The 22,533-nt window shown below is 41.4% G+C and overlaps 1 protein-coding gene across 1 annotated transcript in view; it reads right to left on the reverse strand.

Moving 5' to 3' along the window:
* LOC309390383 (opsin-5-like) overlaps window positions 1-18,871 on the reverse strand; it is a gene marked incomplete at both ends in the record, with an annotated part of 36,579 nt that extends 17,708 nt beyond the window's left edge. The window contains 3 exons of the mRNA XM_081949677.1: window positions 4,533-4,660; window positions 7,207-7,369; window positions 18,784-18,871. Coding sequence (XP_081805803.1) covers window positions 4,533-4,660; window positions 7,207-7,369; window positions 18,784-18,871 — 379 coding nt within the window. The remainder of the gene's footprint in view (window positions 1-4,532; window positions 4,661-7,206; window positions 7,370-18,783) is intronic.
* Between the last annotated feature and the right edge of the window lie 3,662 nt (window positions 18,872-22,533).

Consider the following 22,533-nt stretch of genomic DNA (forward strand, 5'->3'; position numbering starts at 1 on the left):
CATGGGGATGAGCTAATGTGCATTAGAGGAAAGATAAGCTATTGAGGCCACAAAATTATTTCACGGTACTTAGAAGACAAGCCAAAACTGCAAAGGGAAAGAGGCTGGTTGGTAGCGGATGGTTAATAGCTAAAATTAGTCTTCGGCTCTTTCCTCCATTTTTCCCAGTCAACTTTGTAATTTGGAAGAATGGGCCTTTAAGTACCGTCTTGACTGGGTAAATGAAGTTCCTCATGATAGATTTTCAAAAAGAAAGTAAGATGTATACTATTATAACTAGTGAGATAATAGCAATATCGTATGTTCTCTATGCAAGCGTTTCTCTATTTTTAATTTAATTCACTAATTTTGGAGTTAGCTGTAGGAATTGGACTTATTTGGCTACATTTGGTTTCATCCCCCCCCCCCGGGGTCTCCAATATTTCCTAAACCTTTGATACTGACTTGGCTAGATCGTTTTTACTGAGGTCTGCGGAGGATTTTCCCAGTTGGCTCAGAATAAGGGAAAGGCTGGTCTACAATAATAAAAGGATGAGTAGTTGGGGAGAAGGAAAAAGAGGTGCTTGTGCTTGTTCAGCATATTTATTTTAAAAACTGTGTGCCAACTTATAAGTTTTCTTTTTGATCTTATCAAATCAATCACCAGAAACCCCAAAGTACAGTTGACATAAATCAACGTCCTCCGGTCATATCGGAATCCCATGCAATTTTCTTGGCAAGGATTTGGAAGTGGTTCATCACTAACTTCTCCCTGGATGCTCTTCGTTGATAGCTTAAAGTCTGATGTTTCTTGCTGATCTCCCACTAAGTAATAACCAGATCCAGCTATGTTAAGAACTAGAGTATTAAAGGGAAACAGAATAACAGCGTTGGAAGGTAATCCAACCCCCTCCTCAGGCAGGAGGTCCTATACCCAGGATGTGAACAGGTGGTACGTGGAGCCATTTGCCAGGGCACACGAGATGTTGCCCTGTCAACTGGCCAACGTGCATGCATGGGCTGGCCAGCTGACTTCAGCCTTTTTTGAGGCGATTTTTCGCCCTCCCCATGCTTCAGAGGCTTTATAGGAGCCTGGGGAAGGAGAAAACAACAACTTTCAGGGAAGACTCTGGAAGACCCCTGAAGCCTCCAGAGCACAAAAACCTGGCCCTAATTCAGCATCCCTGAATGCTCTGGAGGGCTAAAACCAGCCCTATGAGCAAACCAGAAGTCACTTCTGGTTTGTCCGTAGGGCTGTTTTTCATCCTCCGGAGCCTTCAGGGAAGCCTCCGGAAGTCTCTTGAAGACTCCGGAGGGCTAAAACAGGCCCTACGAGCAAACTGGAAGTCCGTTCCTGAACTTCCGGTTTGCCCATAGGGTCAGTTTTTTTGCGCTCCAGAGGCTTCAGGGAAGCTCCTGAAGCCTCTGGAGGGCCTCCGGGGGGCAGGGGAGGCTGTTTTTGCCCTCCCCAGGGTACTATAAAGCCTCTGAAGCCTGGGGAGGGTGAAAAAAGCATGCAAAAAATGGGGGGGAGTGTGGTCATGTATGCATGTGCCCATGCACACTGGGGTCACACATTGGATTATGGGTGTGGCACACCCGTGCATGACACCCCCCCCCCTGCGCTTTTGGCACATGAGCCAAAAAAATTAGCCATCACTGTCCTATACATTTCTGGACAAATGACTGTCCAATCTCTTCTTGAAAACATCCAGTGATAGAGAGCACTCACAACTTCTCAAGGCAAGCTGTTCCACTTGTTAATTATTCTCACTGTTAGGAAGTTTTTCCTTAGTTCTAGGTCAGCGATGGTGAACCTTTTTTGGCTCGCGTGCCATAAGTGGGAGGAGCGCAGGGGGGTAATGTACGGGTGTGCCGCACCCATAATGCAATGCGCGACCCCCCCAGTGTGCATGCACGCACTACAGGTGCGACCCCCCATTTTTTGCATGCTTTTTTTGCCCTCCCCAGGCTCCAGAGGCTTTATAGGAGCCTGGGGAGGGCGAAAACAGCCTCTCCCGCCCCACCCTGGAAGCCCTCCGGAGGCTTCAGGGACCTTCAGGACATTTCCCTGAAGCCTCCGGAGCAGTCAAAATGAACCTCTGAGCAAACTGGAAGTCACTTCCGGTTTGCTCGGAGGGTCGTTTTGAGCGCTCCGAAGGCTTGAGGGACCTTCAGAATGCTTCCTGAAGCCTCCGGAGCAGTCAAAATGACCCTCCAAGCAAACCGGAAGTCCGTTCCTAAACTTCTGGTTTGCCTGTAGGGCAGGTTTTTTGCGCTCCGGAGGCTTCAGGGAAGCTCATGAAGCCTCCAGAGGGCCTCCGGGGGGGGGGGCAGAGGAAGCTCTTTTCGCCCTCCTCAGGCTCCTATAAAGGCTCTGGAGGAGGGCGAAAAATGGCTTTAAAAAAGGGCGCCTCGCTTGCCCTGACAAATAGCTCTACGTGTCACCTGTGGCACGCGTGCCATAGGTTTGCCATCACTGTTCTAGGTTGCTTCTCTCCTTGGTTTGTTGTTGTTAGTTGTGAAGTCGTGGATCTTATTATAGATTTTAGTTGTTATTTATCATTTTATATTAGAATTTTTAATTGTATATATATTCTGAGAGTTTTTATTTGTTCTGATGTAAGACTATAATAAATTGATTGAACGTATATAGAACTTTTTCTACTTTGTGATGATTTCTACAAAGGCACATCATCTCTTCAGTTTAAACTCAGTCCACCGCACATGTTCTGATTCAATCACGTTTTCCATTCCTGTTACAAATGTATGCAAAATATATTGATGCACATTAATGAGAACAAATAAATCTTGTATCACACGTAGCATAGGATGGATAGCAGCTGACACAGGGATTTGTCGACTGAAGTCTGATGCTGTTCATTCCAGCTTGATTTGGAAGAAATGTATTGGACATAATTCCCAGAGTTTGACTACAAATTAAGCCATTTTCCTCTATCTGGGTTATATTTTTCTTTCAATCCATTTATTCCAAAGATAATATACCGTATGTTGCTTAGTTTGTCTACCTAAAGAACGTGTGCATTAAGTCTTGCCAAAGGAGTCCAGTACATTCTGAATCCCCCACTTCCCTTTTAGTGATTGGTACACTTTCTGGTTGGTGAATAATGTGAGAAGAGCTATATTGATGAAAGCTGCTACATGGGCCAATTTTTCCACTGAATTGCTGTCCAGAGAAATTAGCACTGACTGACCTTTGCAAGGGGAATTCTTTAAGTTTTTGGATTCCGTGATCCTCCCATCAAAACATTTTTTGGATATGAGCAATTTTGGATTTTTATGTCTTCATCATAAATATGAAACACTTTCTTCCAGTGATGTAACAAGTGTTTGCATTTAGTCTGGATGCTGGAAAGAGACCAAAGATGACAGAAGAGGAGAAAAACTATAAAATACCCCAGGGATTGGCAGGGGAAAAAAATAAGTTGTCTCTTCTGTCAGATCCTTAAAACTTACAGGTTAAATGCAAAAAAGCTTGAAGTTTAATCTACATACTGTTTGCAAATGAAAAGGGGAAATTGGAAGCTGCTGGTTTTCTTCTTTTCTTATGCCAATTATTGCTATTTCAAAGGCTTGATGAATAGACTGTCTAATGGAAAAATATCCAAAGGAGATATTGCTATGAGATCCATGGCTGTGTTGTTGTAGAAATGGCTAGTTTATATTATTATGGAAAAGTAAAAAATTGAGGTTTGATGTTAAATCTTTATTCTACTGTAACATAGTGATATGGAAATCAACTCTTCTTTTCAGTGATGAAATGTAAAATTTTTTGCCATCAGTTCTCTGGGCGTGGCTTGATGGGGCGTGGCTTGGTGGTGGATCATGTGACTGGGTGGGCATGGCCACTTTTTAATTTTGAAAGCATTTTTTATTACCCACTTGCCTGAACCAGTGGGGGAAAAAAAAGATTTAGCTGTGCCGTGCGATCGTGGGAATCTCTTTTTTTCCACTTTTTAAAGCATTTTTAAACTACCGATTTGGGAGAATAGGTAGTAAAAAAATTCTTTAAAAAGTGAAAGAAAAGGTTCCCACGATCGCAGGGCACAGCTGATTGCCATGAACTTTCCCCCCTCACTTTTTAAAGCATTTTTTTCCTGCCAGTTCAGGTGAATAGGCAGGAAAAAAATGGTTTAAAAAACAGGGAGGAAAGCTTACAATGAACGCATGGCTCACAGCTGAGCCGCATGATTCTCGGAAGCTTTTTTTAAACTACCAGTTCACAGAACTAATGACAATCATCCCTATCAGTTCATGCAAACCGGTAGCATTTCACCTCTGTTGGTTTTCCTTTTCTCCCTCCTCTCCTCACTTTTCTTTCCCTTTCTCCTCCCCACTGTGTCCTATTATTTGCTTTTGTATTTTTGTATTTTATTCTATAATCTAATGAAATGTTGTTTTTTTTAAAAATAGATCCATGATTGTAAGATCCTGGGAAAGGGCTGGGATGATGGAACAAGGGCCAAGATGAACAGGACTCAGATTAAGATAGTTAGCAAGGAAAGGGCATTTAAGACGCATGTTCCACCTACCATAAGCTGGATAACAGACCTTCATGCAGCAAACGGTGCTCAGTGCAGTCAAGCTGGTGAGGCTGCACAGACCAAAAAGGACACCACAGAAGGCATAGAAGGTGCACATGGCATGGTTGAACAGCCACCTTGAAAAAGAGATAATGGGAAAGTAAATGACCAGAAGAAATTATGTCTCCAGTATTCTAATTGGAAAGAGATGTTTTAGCATCTAAGAAAATGTCCAGTAGGGTCAATTCTAAGAGCAGTACACATCTCCATCTTTTAGTTGAGAGACCCAGCGTTGTCCTAAGACATATCCCTGGTCATATGGCCAGCATGCAGGGGTGGGATTCTACCGGTTTGGACTGGTTCGGGCGAACCGGTAGCTCCAACGATCAACTGTGAGCAAACCAGTTCGCTCCAACTTTGAGCTGGGCCAGACTGCCCGCCCCTGTGCTATATTCACCTATATTCCCTTTTCTGAAGCCCAGCTGATAGTTGCGGCACAGTGAATTGCTGTGCCTCAGCTGTTTTGCACTGGGGCTGCAGTAGAAGGTAAGTATTCAAACCCACTGCAAACCAGTTGTTACACCAGTTGAATCCCACCACTGCCAGCATGACTATATGCCTGTGCACAGTACTATGTTACCTTCCAACCGATGTGGTAACTATTTATCTACGTACTTGCATTTGCATGCTTTCAAATTGCTAGATAATGGAAACTAACCTGGTCACCCTGCACTTGGGTCTTGAACCTGGGCTGTCAGCTTTCCGGTTGACAAGCTCAATGTCTTTAACTACTGAGCTATTGCATCCCCTTGTTTTAGCATCTAGGATCTCCAATACATGTCCAATGGGCATCGGTTTTCCCATCCGTGCTTCCTAAATGTCTGCACTGCCACACTATCTACTGTATGTAGTTCTCATTTTTTAAAACATTTCTTTTGGGAGGGAAATGGAAACATTAATATACTACTAAAATAAATCACTATTCCCTTCGTGCCAATGAAGTCCATATAGAGGCCAAGTATTGTTAGAATAGGCCTTTGAACTATGGTGCTGAGAAGACTCCTGCGAATCCCTTGGACTGCAAGGTGATCAAACCAGTCAGTCCTAGAGGAGATCAGCCCTGACTGCTCTTTAGAAGGCAGATCCTGAAGATAAAACTCAAATACTTTGCCCCCCTAAAGAGAAAGAAGGACTCCCTAGAGAAGAGCCTAATGCTGGAAAAGGTAGAGGGCAAAAGAAGAAGGGAATGACAAAGAATGAGGTGGCTGGATGGAGTCACCAAAACAGTCAGTGTGAGGTTAAATGGACTCCAGAGGATGGTAGAGGAAAGGAAGGCTTGGAGGAACGTTGTCCATGGGGTCACAATAGGCTGGACATGACTTTGCAACTAACAACAACAATTGTTAGAATAAAATTAGTGGGTAATTACAGCTCAGTTATCCTGAAAAGAGTGCATCCACCTTCCCAGAAAAATAATAATAGTAAAGGTAGGCTAAGATTGTAAAAATCTTCCCAGAAGGTTTGAGAGGGGAGGGAGTGTAATCTTAATAGTTTATTTTCTGATTGACAGGTCCTTTGTAGCTGACTGTGTATACCACTCTCAAACATCTCCCACCCTTTAAAAAGATGGCTGTTCTGGAACATCTTTGAATCCCAATTGGTGGGAATCTTCAGTGTCAGGTAAATTGATGTGAAAGTGTTAATATACAGTAGTGTTTAATTCTAACTTTATACTCATGGATACTTATTATTGCATTGGCTTTATTGCTGTTTCTCTTTCTGTACCATTTAAAGAATTTCAAAATTTGGAAAGTTTTAACATTATACATACATACATACGTACGTACATACATACATACATACATACATACACACACACACACACACACACACACACACATATGGCTCTTTGTGTGTGTGTGTGTGTGTGTGTGTGTGTGTTCCAGCATAACTCTGGAACGTCTCGAGCAATTTCAACCAAACTTGGTACGCAGATGACTTACTCTCTGGAAACAAATACTGTGGGGGTAAGACACCCCTAAAACTCCTCAGGGTGTGCATTCTGTTAAGATACAGCCTGTTGTGCCTTAAAATGGCTTCTGCTGTACTGCTGTAAAATGGATTCTACTGTGCAATGCAGTGAAGTTGCCATGGTAATGGCTTCGCAGTACTCCACAAGGGGGCTCCCTCTGGTAAGTGGGAAAATCCAACATTAGAAATTACATTTGGTCTGGACATTTCCCCCCCAATAAATAAATGCCTACCTAGATTCTAGCTTGGTTTGACAACTTCTGCTTGAACATCACTTGACCAAGTCAGTTTCCCCTATGTTGGAATTTCCAGACACATCATGACTACATTTCCCCTTATCCTGAGGCAGCCAAAGTCCTTGATTTTATCCCATATTATTAATAGTTTGAAAACGAGGTCATGGAGGAAACAGCTAAACTCCATCATTCTCTGCTCTGGATCTACTCTTTCTCCCTTCTATCTGATTTTTTGTAAGCATGTACGGTATATATTATTGAGGGCTTCAAAACAATCTACCTAAGTTAACTCCTGATTACCACACTATTGAAAAAGTACCAAGAAGAAAACTGAGTCAATGGAAACCACACCGATCTTCTGAAGGGAAGAAAGAAATCCAATTGTATTAATTAAACGGCTGAATGCATGGAGCTACCTGTGTGCAAAGAAAGATGGTGTGGCCAGTGGAAAGAGGATCAAAGTCATGCCTATGTCACTGATGGCAAGATTCACAATAAAGAATTCCGCAGGCTTCAGCAGGGCTCTTTTTCGGTAGGCAACCCATAGGAGAAGCGAATTTCCAAAGAGGGACACTACACCTGAAAGCAAATCAAAATTGTGATTTAGAACCTGGGAAAAGAAGAGGACACATTCAGCCACTATATTTATAAACTGTTATGAGGTGCATAAGAACTGCATCCACAATGACATCTAATTGCAACCATTATATAGTCATGAGAATTATAGCAAAGTTTATATATATTTAGGGTACTCCTTCCTGACCTGATATTTTTCTGGTGCGTCATTGGCTACGTTGGCTTGGAATTTTGAGAGAAGTTATCCCAACATTTCTGGAAGGCATCGGATGGGGACAATTTATTTATTTTATTTTATTTTATTTTAGTTAGTTAGTTAGTTTGTCAAACATGTACGAGATAACAGGTATAAGTATAAACATGGACATGAACAAAATAAGTAAGTACAAATAAATGGAGACAGTAGGACAGGGATGGTACGCATGCTAGTGTGCTTATGCACGGCCCCTTTACAGACCACTTAGGAATGGGGTGAGGTCCACGGTAGGCTGTTTGTTTGTATGTATGTTTGTATGTTCACGGTATGACCATGGTTAATGACCATAGGTTGGGTAAGGAGCTGGTTCTGAAAGATACCTCATAGATTGTGCTTAGAGGTTTGGCTAGGACAGTGGAAAGCTTTTTCAAGAAGTAGACATATAATCCAGGAATAGCCAACACTCCAGAAGATAGGCTTAAGATACAGAAGGATCTTGACAAACTTGAACATTGGGCACTATCTAATAAAATGAAATTCAATGGTGAAAAGAGTAAGGTTCTACATTTAGGCAACAAAAACGGAATGCACAGGTACAGTATAGGTGATACCATACTCAATAGTAGTAACTGTGAAAGGGATCTTGGAGTCCTAGTGGACAACCATTTAAATATGAGCCAGCAGTGTGCAGCAGCTGCCAAAAAAGCCAACACAGTTCTAGGCTGCATCAACAGAGGGATAGAATCAAGATCACGTGAAGTGTTAATACCACTTTATAATGCCTTGGTAAGGCCACACTTGGAATACTGCATTCAGTTCTGGTCGCCACGATGTAAAAAAGATGTGGAGACTCTAGAAAGAGTGCAGAGAAGAGCAACAAAGATGATTAGGGGACTGGAGACTAAAACATATGAAGAACGGTTGCAGGAACTGGGTATGTTTAGCTTAAGAGAAAGAAGGACTAGGGGAGACATGATAGCATTATTCCAATATCTCAGAGGTTGCCACAAAGAAGAGGGAGTCAAACTATTCTCCAAAGCACCTGAGGGTAGAACAAGAAGCAATGGGTGGAAACTAATCAAGGAGAGAAGCAATTTAGAACTGAGGAGGAATTTCCTGACAGTGAGAACAATTAATCAGTGGAACAGCTTGCCTCCAGAAGTTGTGAATGCCCCAACACTGGAAGTCTTTAAGAAGATGTTGGATAGCTATTTGTCTGAAACGGTATAGGGTTTCCTGCCTAGGCAGGGGGTTGGACTAGAAGACCTCCAAGGTCCCTTCCAACTCTACTATTGTATTATTGTAATCCATCAGGGCCAATAGATAGAGATGGCTTTAGGTAGCGTAGTGCCTTTTTAACAGTATCTATTGTAACAGGAGGGATGTGATGGCTCAGTGGCTAAGACGCTGAGCTTGTTGATCGGCAAGGTCAGCAGTTTGGCTGTTCGAATCCCTAGTGCCGCATAACAAAGTGAACTCCCGTTACTTGTCCCAGCTTCTGCCAAACTACTAGTTCGAAAGCATGTAAAACTGCAAGTAGAAAAATAGGGACCACTTTGGTGGGAAGGTAACAGTGTTCTGTGTGCCTTCTGCGTTTAGTCATGCTGGCCACATGACCACGGAGATGTCTTCAGACAGCGCTGGCTCTTCTGCTTTGAAACAGAGATGAGCACCGCCCCCTAGAGTCGGGAATGACTAGCACATATGTGCGAGAGGAAACTTTACCTTTTACTGTAAAATCAATATGTAGCAGATCGTTGCAATTAGTTGTGGTACGACTAGGAAATGCGGCACAGAATTGCTTTATAGCGTGAATCTTCTTTTGTTTCTTTCTTTGCAAGAGCATGGCTCTGTTCACACAATATGTTTTAACTCAGTTACTAACCCAGTCATAAAATCTTACTACTGGTTGACTTGGGCAATGGAGCCAGTCAGTATTAAAACATATGTTCAGTATTGCAAGGATTTGATACTGGATTGTAAAATGGAGAGTCTTACTTTTTCAGCCACTCTTTTTCTCCATTTTTTTTCTTGGATGACTAAATATGCAGACAAATTAAATATTCCCACCACACAACTGTTTGGGTAGAATTAATTTAATCCTGCAAATCAGTGTTTCTCAAACTTGGCAACTTTGAGACGTGTAGAATTCAACTCCCAGGTCAGCAGAGCTGGCTGGGGAATTCTGGGAGTTGAAGTCCGCACATCTTAAAGTTGCCAAGTTTGAGAAACATTGCTGTAGAGATTGTTCAGTTTCTTTTGGATTAAATTTAATCTCCCGGAGATTAGTTTACTAAATCAATTAACTCATTTATGGTGTTCCCACAATATATTACATCCTCCTCACTTAATATAGTTAAATTTGTTGTGGATCTGGGCCAATGTTTCACAAAGGCTAGCTTTACAATCAACCAGCAATGTTCTTTTCCTATTTGATCCTATTTCCCAAGCTTTTTGATATATGGCCATTGCAACATCTAGTTTAAGTATCCATTTCCATATTTTATCCTTTTTCAGCCTGGTGCCTCCATTTCTGTTGCACTTAAATTCCCATAAAATGTGGATAAGACAGCTGTTAATTATAAAAGTTTGTCTTGCTTGGTCCTTTGGCCAAAACTATATTAATCACAACATTTCTCAAGTAGAATTCAGTTAACTTTTGTTAAGAACCAGTACCCTACTGAAAAATGCTGAAAAGAATAGTGTTTATTTTGAGTGGCTTTGATTGCAAGCTTCTTTCTAATTAAACAGCCATTTGCAACCATTTCTGGCAGAGATTTATTTTACTGGTTTGAGATAAATTATAAGTTAGTGCTCTCCCTCCCTCCCTTCTCCCTCCCTTTCTCTCTCTTTCTCTCTCCCCTATAGAATTATTTTATACAATAATATATTGCAGGCCAAAATAAGTGAAAAAGAGGAAAAAAATATTATGCAACTGAAGCTACAGAGACAAGATGTTATTTTGTTTGAACATACTTGAGACAACACTGGTAATTAAAATTTAATGCCTAGGATTTTCCTTTTCCATTAAGTCAGGTTAATTTCATTTAAAAAGTGTTTTCCTACATAATTCACAAAGGAGCCCCCCCCCCCCCCCATTACTCCAAGGACAGGTTTGGGGTATTTAGAATCACTGCTGGATAGATTGGGTTGCAAATTAAATATTATGATAACAGTAACATGCTGAAGATGGAATATAGCTGCTCTAGTGATTTTATCTCAGCCCAACTCCTTTGGGGCTCATTCTTACTCAACATGTATTGGAGTTCTGAGTATAAATCACTTCAGTTGAAAAAAAAAGGGATCTACATATTCATGTTTCCTCTTCATAATTTTTTGGACACACTAATTCCTTATTTGTTTACTCAGAACTTTATTAAAATCTACTACGAAGACTGCTGAGTTTTGATAAGCAGATATCCTATAGTTTTACCATATCTGCAATTGCATAAAGCGAGATACCCACTCAATATATCTCTTATCTACCATCTGCCATCTTCAGATGTCCCAAAGGTGCTTTTGCAAAAGGCAACTGGACTTTCTTGGGTTTTTTTCCCCCTTGTCTCCAAGAGGATCTTGAAATTGTGGACCTGCTTTGATTATTATTGAGGATTTTAAATTGGAAACTTAATCTAGGCAAACTGCCTAGATGGAGACAGTACTACATGTTAGGGATGTAACCCTAGGCTTGGCTTGGCAATGTATATAAACTATGATGACTTTACTGTTACTTTAAATGTTAGAGAAATGTAATTGGCTTGTTACCTCAAGCAGCTATAAGAGGGAGCCAGAATGGCTGTTAGTTCTCTCTCTCTGTTTTGTTAGAAGCTGGTTGGTGTATACTGAGGTATTATGGTTTGCAACTGTTAGCTATATTTTTGTGTGCTAGACTAACTATATTAATAAATGAATTACTGAACTGTGTATGACTTGGACTGTTAACTGGACTCTGAATACTTCTATATTTCTACATAGCAAACTACTATATTTTTATACTATTCAGTGTCTCTGTATGCTGGTTTGTGCGTGTTATTCCATATCACTCTCATTACGCTTCTCTGCATACTCGCTCTTCTAACGGGGAGCTTAATTACTTAACACTACATAATAAACAAATATCTGCTAATAACACTGCAAACATGCTACTGCAGCCTGCATGAGAATGTTCTTTACAAAAGGGCACAGGTAATGTTAAACAAAGCTGCTGGACATGAGTCTGCAAACAAAATAAGGACAGAGAATCATACATGTTTCCCTGTTACTGTCACCATGCTCTAGGAATCTTTCATTCCCTTCATCTCCACTGGCTCCTTAGAAAACCAATGAGTCCATCAGGATCTGTGAGGAAGGAGATACAACTTGGGCATAGTCTCATCCAAATAGCCTCGCAACTGCCATCTTTCAGAGGTTAGGAATAGAATAACAGAGTTGGAAGGGACCTTGGAGGTCTTCACATCCAACCCCCTGCTCAGGCAGGAAACCCTATACTATTTCAGACAAATGGTTGTCCAATCTCTTCTTAAAAACTTACAGTGTTGGAGCATTCACAACTTCTGGAGGCAAGTTATTCCACTGATTATTTGTTCTAACTGTCGGGAAATTTCTCCTCAGTTCTAAGTTGCTTCTCTCCTTGATTAGTTTCCACCCATTGCTTCTTGCTCTACCCTCAGGTGCTTTGGAGAATAGCTCGACTCCCTCTTCTTTGTGGCAACCCCTGAGATATTGGAACAATGCTTTCATGTCTCCCCTAGTCCTTCTTTTCATTAAACTAGACATACCCAGTTCCTACAACCGTTCTTCATATGTTTTAGACTCTTTCTAGAGACTCCACATCTTCTTTTACATTGTGGAAACCAAAACTGAATGCAGTATTCAGTGTAGCCTTAGGAAGATGTGCAAAGGGACCTCCCTAGAAGATTATTGGATAATTTGCCAGACTTTTTCAGAAAACCCAATATGTCTATCTGATTGTCTGGAGCAGACTACCTTCATCAGTACTTCACTCTTACAGAATTGAATGCAGTTTTACAAAAATCACTCAATATGTTAAGATCATCTGTCCAACTGCCATTCCGTGCAGTCATTGGAAACCAATATGTTCAAACTTCTGCCACTGAAATATCTTTTATGTCTATCTGCAAATCTGAAGAGATGTCACCTGCCTTCTCTGACCCTCATGCCCTCCAATTGATGGCCAGGGATTTGGGAACCCAATACAGCTGGAAGGCTGCCTTACAGTAATCAACACACTTGTCTCACAGTTAATGGACTTCAGGTTTCAGAGTGCACTCTCCATTATATGAGCATGTTGACATCCTTCATCTTTCAGTCCTATGGAATAAAGTGTTTGTGCCCTTAGAGTCTTTCAAGCACAAGATTGTCCGTTCCTCTTTTCTTAAAGTTTAAAGCAGACAAGGTATAATACCTGCCTGCTACTCAAAGTGTCCCCGGGAGGACACCTGTCTTTTACTGAGGCTGATTTCTGAATAAACTGAAAAGATGGAGTGTCGTTGCAAGCATCTTGTCAGTCAGGCTCACAATGTTGAGATGATTGCTAAAGGCTAAAGATTTGGTGGTCAATGACAAATTAATGCAGGTCATTAGAAAGTCATTTGAGGGAATGGAGAATAAACAAGCCGCAAGGACTGTTGGAGAAACTTTCTTCTTTGGAACCATTTTTTCTCTCTCTCACCCAGTTAGCACAGTATATTCAAAGTCACATTCTAATTCTAATTTGGTAACAGAAAGGCAGACAGTTCTATTTTTGCACAAAAAGTGATAGCTATTTAGGACACATTTGGGAGCACTTTTGAAAAACATTTTGAAGTTTTGTGGAATATACACTTGAGATCCTCCATCAGAAATGCTGCGAGGTGCTGAGGGTCTCCAGGATTGAACCTACCATTAGGCTGAGTGGGCTGGAGGTGTTAAGAGGTCTAGGGGTGGAATTAAGAGCAACAAGAGCTATATATGCAGTGCAAATTTCCCTGTGCTCCTCAAGCTGTCTTGCTGTCTTGTTTCTTTTAGGAGCAGTGGTAACAAGGGTGGGATTCAGCCAGTTCAGACTGGTTCGGGCAAACCAGTAGCTCTGATGATCATGTGGGCCCCCCTGCCCTTGCGCTATACTGACCAACCATATTTTTCAGAATATAAGATGCTCCGAAGTATAAGATGTACTTAGCTTTGGGGGAGGAAAACAAGGGGGCGGGAAAATCTGCCTTTGCCTCCCAGCAATTTGCCTCCTTCCAACAAACAGCAAACAGTATAAACAATATACACTGTTTGTAGTGTTACATTTCAGACTATACTTGTGCAGATGCTGTTAGAACTGTTGTGCTTTCTGGAAGTATAGTTATTCTCTGCTATTTAAAAGGAGATACAATAGCACTGGGCCTCTTCAGATCAAACATTTATTTTTAAAAACTTCTTCATTTTGTTAAGCTGTCTAGAACAATAATAAAGCAGTCTTTAAAAAATAAGTCTAATAATTTGAACATTCTATAGGCATTTATAGTTATTGACTTACCTCCTTGCAGCAACCAGCTTGATTAGCACAAGAAAAAAAAATCTGCCTCTGCCTCCCAGCAATTTGCTTTGTGGAGCAAACAGCAAGTTTCACTTTCAATTTCAGCCTGGGCTTCCCGATCATCAGCTGTTTCAGGCTGCAGGGATTGCCATAGCCTATTCGAAAATTCGCAAGCCCCATTTTCCTCATTTGCTACCAGGTGGTAAATTGCTGGGAGGCAGAGGCCAAAGGGTGGGGGACAGTGGGTGGGTGGGGCTACATTCAGTATATAAGACCCACCCAAATTTTCACCCTCTTTTAGGGGGGGATGGTGCGTCTTATACTCTGAAAAATACAGTATATTTCCTTTGTTTGAAGCCCAGCTGATAGACGTGGCAGAGTGGATTGCCGTGTGCCTCAGCTGTTTTAATCACTGGGGCTGCAGTAGAAGGTAAGTGTTTGAGCTGTTTTGCATATGTTCAGTGAACCGGTTGTTACACCAGTTGAATCCCACCACTGAGTGGGAAAAATATGCTTCTTTGCTAATGTTGAATTGAGTCCCTATATATATCATGTCCCATTACACCACAGCTCCCCAACCTTGGCAAGTTGAAGCCATGTGGACTTCAATACCCAGAATTCCCCAGTCAGCCATGCTGGCTGGGGAATTCTGGGAGAGGGTCCATTTGTCTTGATGTTGCCAAGTTTGGGAAACGGTGTACTACACTGACTTGGAATATAGATATGTGAGTTTGTAAACGAAAGAATTTGAAACTGAGATGAAAGACTGCTCATCAATGATGAAAAAAAGAAAGATGAAAGGGTCACCCTTTTGGGATGGATGGAAAAGTTATATCTCTAGGATTATGCACTGAATTGTGTCAGCTAAAGAGTGTGGAACAGTAATATATTGCATACAAAATTATGCCAAAGAAGAAAGCTGTGCAAATATAATCAGTTTCATTAATGTATGCAGACGGCAGAATTCAGCTGTGCTTGCTGCAGAATATGAATGTAAAAGCGAGACAGAAATTGAATAGACAACCTGATCCTGATCAGAGTGATCTGGTTATGAGTGCAAAGAAATTTGCTTCCAAGATGTTCTTCATGAAGATGAAATAAAAATGATCATTATCGTCAGCAGCAGCAGCAGTAGAAGCCAGAGCAACATCTTTCTGAAGATGGATGTCCTTAATAATTTTTATGGCATACACCATTAAATATTTCCACACATTTCCAAGTTAGATATTGATACTAGAAAGTGGTGCAGTGGCCTAGAGGTGGAGCGCTGGCCTCACGATCAGGAGGTTGTGAGTTCCATCCTAGGTAGCGGCAGGTATTTCTCTCTCTGGGCACCATGAGTAATTATCTACTTCGAACTCTGCATTGGCAACAGGAAAGGCATCTGGCCAGTAAACACTCAGCTACATTCAGTTGCCCCGACTCCACCCCGATGTAAGGGATTACTGTGTCATTAAAAGACAAAATAAATACATAAATATTGACACTAGAAACCTGGCACCTGGTTGACTTGTGCCCTGAGATCTGGATTGCTTGCCTGATCAGACTCCCAGTTGATCCCTTCATTTCAGATGCTATTTTTGCTAAAGGACCCCGTCAATCTCTTTTCACTCTGACAGCAGTGATTCCCTTTTTCAGTGCATCATTAAGCATCTCCAAGAAGCAGACAGGACTGTCACTGATTAATTTCTACTGCTGCTTCTGGAAGACTAAAAGAGACAAGTCCCTGGGAAGGCAGAAGACTGGTTATGTGTGCATTGGGTTTCAGTTGAAATCTTATTCTGTTCTTCCAGTTCTAACCCGATGTGTGACGACCTGGGGCATGGCACGAAAGCAACACAACCACCGAACAGGTCTAATTCCCCTTTATTGCTCCAACTGTATTTAAAGCAGATACGGCTGCTTTAATAAGTAGATTTTAAAAGTGGATGTCTTTTTTCAGACTAGTTCAGAAACCTGATGAATGCAGTTGCTTTAAGAACATGCTGCACTCACACTTCTGTGATTTTTTTAAAAAAAGGAAAAAACTTTAACTGCATCATTTAGATGATTATAAAAAGACTGGTGATCGGACTATTATAAAATTTGGAGTAGACTGTACAAGTGGCTAGAGAATAGAAGCTAAAATAAGAAATAAAAGTTTTGAAAACCATTGAATATACTATGAAGAAAAATGTGTATATGTAAAGTTTGATAAAATGTACTATACTACTATATTATAATATAATTATCACATTATCATTAGAATTGTTAAAAACTAAGAGAAGGCAGTAATTGAATTGTAAACCACAAAAGCAGGATATATATGCTGATACGGAAAGATGTAAAAGTATATTATATTGTTATGTTGTTTGTGTTTTTATCTGTTTTTTATTTGTTTTTGTATTTGTTTTTGTTTTTGTATTTGTTTTTGTATTTGTTTTTGTATTTGTTTTTGTATTTGTTTTTGTATTTGTTTTTGTATTTGTTTTTGTATTTGTTTTTGTCTTGTTCTTTTTAAACTTGAAAATGTTTAATACAACTATTTAAAAAAGAAAGAAAGACTGGAGGTCTCAACCTTCTTTTCTAGATATTCTCTAGAATATTCTCTAGGACAGTGATGGCGAACCTTTTTCGCCTCAGGTGCCAAAAGTATGAGCGAGCGCTATTGCGTGCCCTCGCATGCCTGTGCGTGCCACCCTCATAACTTAATGCCCCTTGGACATGCACGTGTGACACACACACCCCGCTGCCCCATGCATGCCGCACAGTTTTCTAGGAGCCTGAGGAGGGCAAAAACGGCCTCCCCACCCCCCGGAGGCCCTCCTTCAGGGAAGCCTCCGGAGGGCATAAAACGGCCCAATGCGCAAACAGGATGTTTGGGAATTGACTTCTGGTTTGTGCGTTGGAGTGTTTTTAGCCCTCCGGGGGCTTTAGGAAAGCCTCCGGAGGGTGAAAAATGGCAGAAAATGAAGGCCGAAATCAGCTGGCCAGCACCCGCATGCGTGCTGGAGCTGACAGAGCAATGCCCTGCGTGCCCTAAGAAATGGCTCTGCGTGCCACCTGTGGCACGTGTGCCCTAGGTTCGCCATCACGGCTCTAAGATATTCTCTGATGTTAGCCCACCTTTCTGGAACTGCCTGGTAATTATTGCTACCACCAGCTATCTTTCAGGACAAAGTTTTCACCTTCTGTATTTCCCTTAAAACATGACATGTGGGATGGGCGAGGACCCCACAGCCACCATAACTCACTAGCAACTGGTGGAAAAATAAACTCAATAAAAATGAAATAAATTTTTACAACATCACATCCTTGGCCTGAAGTGTGAGATGAGTAGCATCTCCCACTCCATTTGGAAGATAGATCACTGTGACAAGTAATACAATTATTCTTTAAAAAAGGGAGAAGAGAACACCCTTCCCCTCCTTTAAGTAATCATATGTAAAACATTTCATGGCAGAGAGAGTAATGTACAGGTATTTTAAACAACCAAAAGTTTCTGAAAATGAATTTTCCATAGAGATGCTATAAAAGATAATATACAACTCTCGGCAGACACATTCTACTCATAATGAAATAACTCTGATGGTCCAGGGGACATAAGTATCTCAAGCATTAACAGGCAGATTTCGTGACATCATAAAGTTGGTACAGAAAGGAAGTTAAACTTGGGGCCACCCTTAGTTAATTTTTCACTTGTACTCCCCCCCCCAAGTAGAATAGAATGGAATAGAATAACAGAGTTGGAAGGGACCTTGGAGGTCTTCTAGTCCAACCTCCTGCTTAGGCAGGAAACCCTACACTACTTCAGACAACTGGTTATCCAATTTCTACTTAAAGACTTCCAGTGTCGGAGCATTCACAACTTTGGGAGGCCACTGATTAATTGTTCTGTTAGGAAATTTCTCCTTAGTTCTAAGTTGCTTCTCTCCTTAGTTAGTTTCCACCCATAAACTTCTGAGCAGATGTGGCCTCTGTTGCAATAATGGTACCTGAACATTGTGTTTCCTGCAAGTTCTAGTTTAAATTTGAGGAAGGGAAATGGTAACAGTGGTTTCCAGCCTCTTCTTCAGCGACTTTGCTTTATTTTTAAAAATACTAATCATATTTCATTCTAGCTAATAGGGAGGGTTTCAGGCCATCTGCTTGTTGAATATACACCCAAACAATGTATTTCTACTTGAGATGGAGATGTATACTGAAATGTGTAGCCTGAAAGGAACTTGCTATCTGTTTATTACAAGTTTCATTAATAAAAAAACACGCAATACCTGATACCCTAATTCTTAAGAAATTTTAAATTCTGAGTGCTCTCTTAGGCAGCATGACCTTGATCCGCTAGAGTTTAAAATCTTGTGATTGATTTTCCAGCCATGCCAACTAGTCAAGTACTTGCAAGAAAATAAGATGCTTCTTGAAGCAAATTCAAAAATTCCAAATATTTTTTTTTATAAAAAAGAATGCTTGCAATGCTGGGAGTTGATGGGAAGAAGACTTACAACAGTCCCAAGAATATAATAATTTGCCCAGCATGTACCATAATGAACCTATAGAATTTATTGTCACAATGATCACGAAGTTGAATCGCTTTAAAAGGCGGACGGGGTGTGTGTGTGAGATGTGGAGTAATACAGGCCTTGGCCTCATCCAGCAGGGCGAAAGACGCTCCAAATTGTTTTCTTGCAAGAATGCTTCCCTTCCTCCCAAGCTTACCAAAGAATGAATAGAGAGTTCCAAAGATCAGATCTTCTCCTTCAGATAAGGTTGACAAGAACGCTGGGGCACTGGAGGCATTTTCCATCTGGAGATAAATCAGAAAACAGAAAAGGAAGCAAAGGCCAGTCAGCTTCGGTTTGCTCAGATGGCATCATTCAACACGCTCCCCCCCCCCCCCCGCCGCCAACTCTTGAACAGAACATTGTCCAAAAGCAGCTGTCTTCAGCTTCAAGCAAATCAACCATGGGATTGCAAGCAGACTGCAGTGAAGAAAAAGATGAACTGTTCATAGGGATGCTGGCACTTAGATACGGGATATGCAGCCGGCAGATAATAGAAACTGGCAGGGCCACCCAATTTGCAGTAATCTTACTTAATTATGGCTTTGTGTATTTAATAATGAATATGTTAATTAGCATATATACTGTATATAAGAGAGCGAGAGAGCGAGAGAGCGAGAGAGCGAGAGAGAAATATATATATATATATATATATATATATATATATATATATATATATATATATATATATATATATATATATGTGTGTATATATATATATGTATATATATATATATATATATATATATATATATATATATATATATATATATATATATATATATATATATGGAGAGAGAGAGAGAGAGAGAGAGAGAGAGAGAGAGAGAGAAGAAGAAGAAGAAGAAGAAGAAGAAGAAGAAGAAGAAGAAGAAGAAGAAGAGGAGGAGGAGGAGGAGGAGGAGGAGGAGGAGGAGAAGGAGGTGGTGGAGGAGGAGGAGGAGGAGGGGGTGATTTGGGCAGAAAAGACCACTAAGTAAATTCAGCTGCTGTGCTTTCATGAATACTGTTTGTTCCATGTTTGCTAAGCTTCTGGCCTCCTCTGCTCACATATACTCTTGGGCTGGCTGCACTAAGCTTTTTTTTTTTTTTCCAGAAAATTTTATTGGTTTTTTTAAAACATTTACTAGGAAAAGGGTATGTGGAATAATATACAAATTTTGGCAGTTGCAAGTATGGCAGACGCCCTCTCCCTCCAAACTCATAGTATGCATCTAGGTATAAAACATTAATACATAATCATGTAAAATCAGCATATAGAAATAAAAGTTTTCAATCAACTTATATATTATAACATATTTTCTAAATATAATTTCACTATTACTTTCGGTATGTTTATAGCAATGTGGTTTTCTTATTCACTTTTGTGATCTGAGCTTTCTTGGTATTGCCCCTTCCCCCCCCCCCCGCTGGCAGAGCTCCGGCCCCTCCCGTGTCCTGTATAACCGTTGTAGAGTCTTCTATTTTTTCTAGGTTTGCTTTATTTTTTTCCATAAAGGCCTGAGCCTCTATGGGTGTATTAATTCTAATTCTTGTCTCCTCCCAGAATATCAACATCCCTTCAGGCATCAACCATCTAAACCACACCCCTTTCTGGTATAATTTATTCGCCAATTGCGAATAGCTTTTCCTTTTCTCCCTAATTTTTTTTGGGATCTGCTTCAAGATGGTTATCTCCCTATCGTGGTATGTCAATGTTTGCCCCCTTTGTACACCCAGAATTGCGTCTCTTGTGCTTTTCCTAAGGAATTTAATATGAACCTCCCTGGGTACATTGTGTGTCCTGGCATATGCTGAATTCACTCTATAGGCCAAGTCTATCTCCCACTCCATCTGTTGTTTGTCTTTGTGTATGTATTCAGCTAAGATGTTGGTCATAATGTCCCTTATATTTTCCCCATCTGTTTCTATAACATTTTGAAATCTAAGATAAAAGGACATTCTCTCAAACTCTGTTTTCATTTGTTGAATATCAAGTTCTTTGTTACTCTTCTGTAGAACTTCCACCCCCCCTCGCCTCCGCCACCCCACCCTCCACAAGGTCCAGTCTCTGTGAGTTCTTGTAAATTTGGACTTGATTCTCTTTAATTTCTTCCTTCATTTCCTTTAGTTGTTTCTTAATTTCTTCCTAGCCCTGTATAAGTTGTTGAAGCATTTGCAGCAAATCCAACTCTGTACTCTTAGGTTGCATCATTTCTGTAATCTTTGACTGTGTGGCAGGGCTGGATGTTGCAGATGTCGGTGCAGAAGTAGCAAAGCCAGGTTTTCCAGGTGGTGGTCTTTTTGGAGACATAGTTTATAAAACAGAGAAGTCAGTCAGTGTAGAGACTGGACAGCTGGAGAAGTAGAGCAGGCAGATGGGTCCAGGAGGCAGAAAATCCAAACAAGTGAGAGTTTCTTTGCTCAATCTAGCGTTAAGAAAAGGTTTCCTCTCCAGAAGGTTCAGAAAATAGCAATCCACAAGAGATTCTTCTGGGTAGTACAGAGACAAAGACCGGAAGCCTGAGTTTTAAAGGTGGAGTCAGGTTTCACAGTTCATAAAGACAACGGAAGTGTGCCATCTTGCCCTGCCAGCTTTGGGCTCAGAGGCATAATAAAGTTTCAAAAGTTCACGAAGTTCTCAGGTCATCAACAAGTTATAAAACTAAATCCAGTGAAAATCACTTTTACAGGGGTGAGGCATCATTAGTTGGCTCTCCCCCCTCCTCCTTCCTCCTAGGGGCAAAAGCAGAATTTTTTCAAGCCGCTTGTCCAAGGGGGGGGAAATCCCTCCCTCTAACCGCACCTCCAACGAAGCTCCGAAAGTTTAACTTATAACCTTGCTGAAAAGTCCATCAATTCAACAAAGAAGGAGTGGAGAAAGGAGGCACCTCACCATACTGCCGCTGCTTCCTTCAATTTTACGCTGCCCGATCGGCATGGAGCGAGACGCAGGCGCGCCCTCCGAAACTGCTCCCCGGTGCCTAGAGCAAAGCGGAGAAGCCCCCACCAGCCGCCGCCGATGCCAGGGCCCTCCGCGAGCCGCTCCCTCGGCAGGACGCCTCTTCGGGGCGTCCTGTGCCCCCCCAGAAGCGGGGGAAGCCCACCGGGAGAGCGGGGGCGGGCAAAGACTTGCCCGTCGCCGTAGCCGCCGGAACCGGAAGTGGCTGGCTGCACTAAGCTTTACCTGCTTAATCTAAAGAGAAGCAGGTTTTTCAGCCAGATGCTTTGGAACCTCTGTACCCCGACTAGATTAAATTACATCTTTAAGCACAACTGGACATCCCACCATCCACAAGCTGCCTGATTCTGGTACTTATCTTCCACTTCCACCCCTTCCTACAATGGATATATGGTAGGGAAACACTGGAATATGTCAGCTTTCACAAAACTTTTTTGGGGGAAGAGGGGGGGATTGTGAAGTTTTCAAACAAAAGAGATGTACTAAGCTTTTATTCAGCAATTTTATGTCCACCCCCGGCTTATTTTTCGGTATCTTTTCAAGCTTTTGATAATTGACTAATTAATTTTGGAAAGGGGCAAACTTAGAAGGATAGTGCTGTGGCTTTGGACATCTTTGGATGTTACCAATAAAAAGGGAAAGGTTCCCTTCACACATATGTGCTAGTCGCTCCCGACTCTAGGGGGCGGTGCTCATCTCTGTTTCAAAACCGAAGAGCCAGCGCTGTCTGAAGACGTCTCTGTGGTCATGTGGCTGGCATAACGAAACACCGAAGGCACACAGAACGCTGTTACCTACCCACCAAAAGCAGTTCCTATTTTTCTACTTGCATTTTTACATGCTTTCGAACTGCTAGGTTGACAGAAGCTGGGACAAGTAACAGGAGCTCACTCTGTTATGCAGCGCTATGGATTCGAACCACCGAACTGTCGACTTTTCTGATCAACAAGCTCAGCATCTTAGCTA

This window comes from Natrix helvetica, assembly GCF_964273705.1.
Source record: "Natrix helvetica genome assembly, chromosome: 3".
Classification (NCBI taxonomy): domain Eukaryota; kingdom Metazoa; phylum Chordata; class Lepidosauria; order Squamata; family Natricidae; genus Natrix; species Natrix helvetica.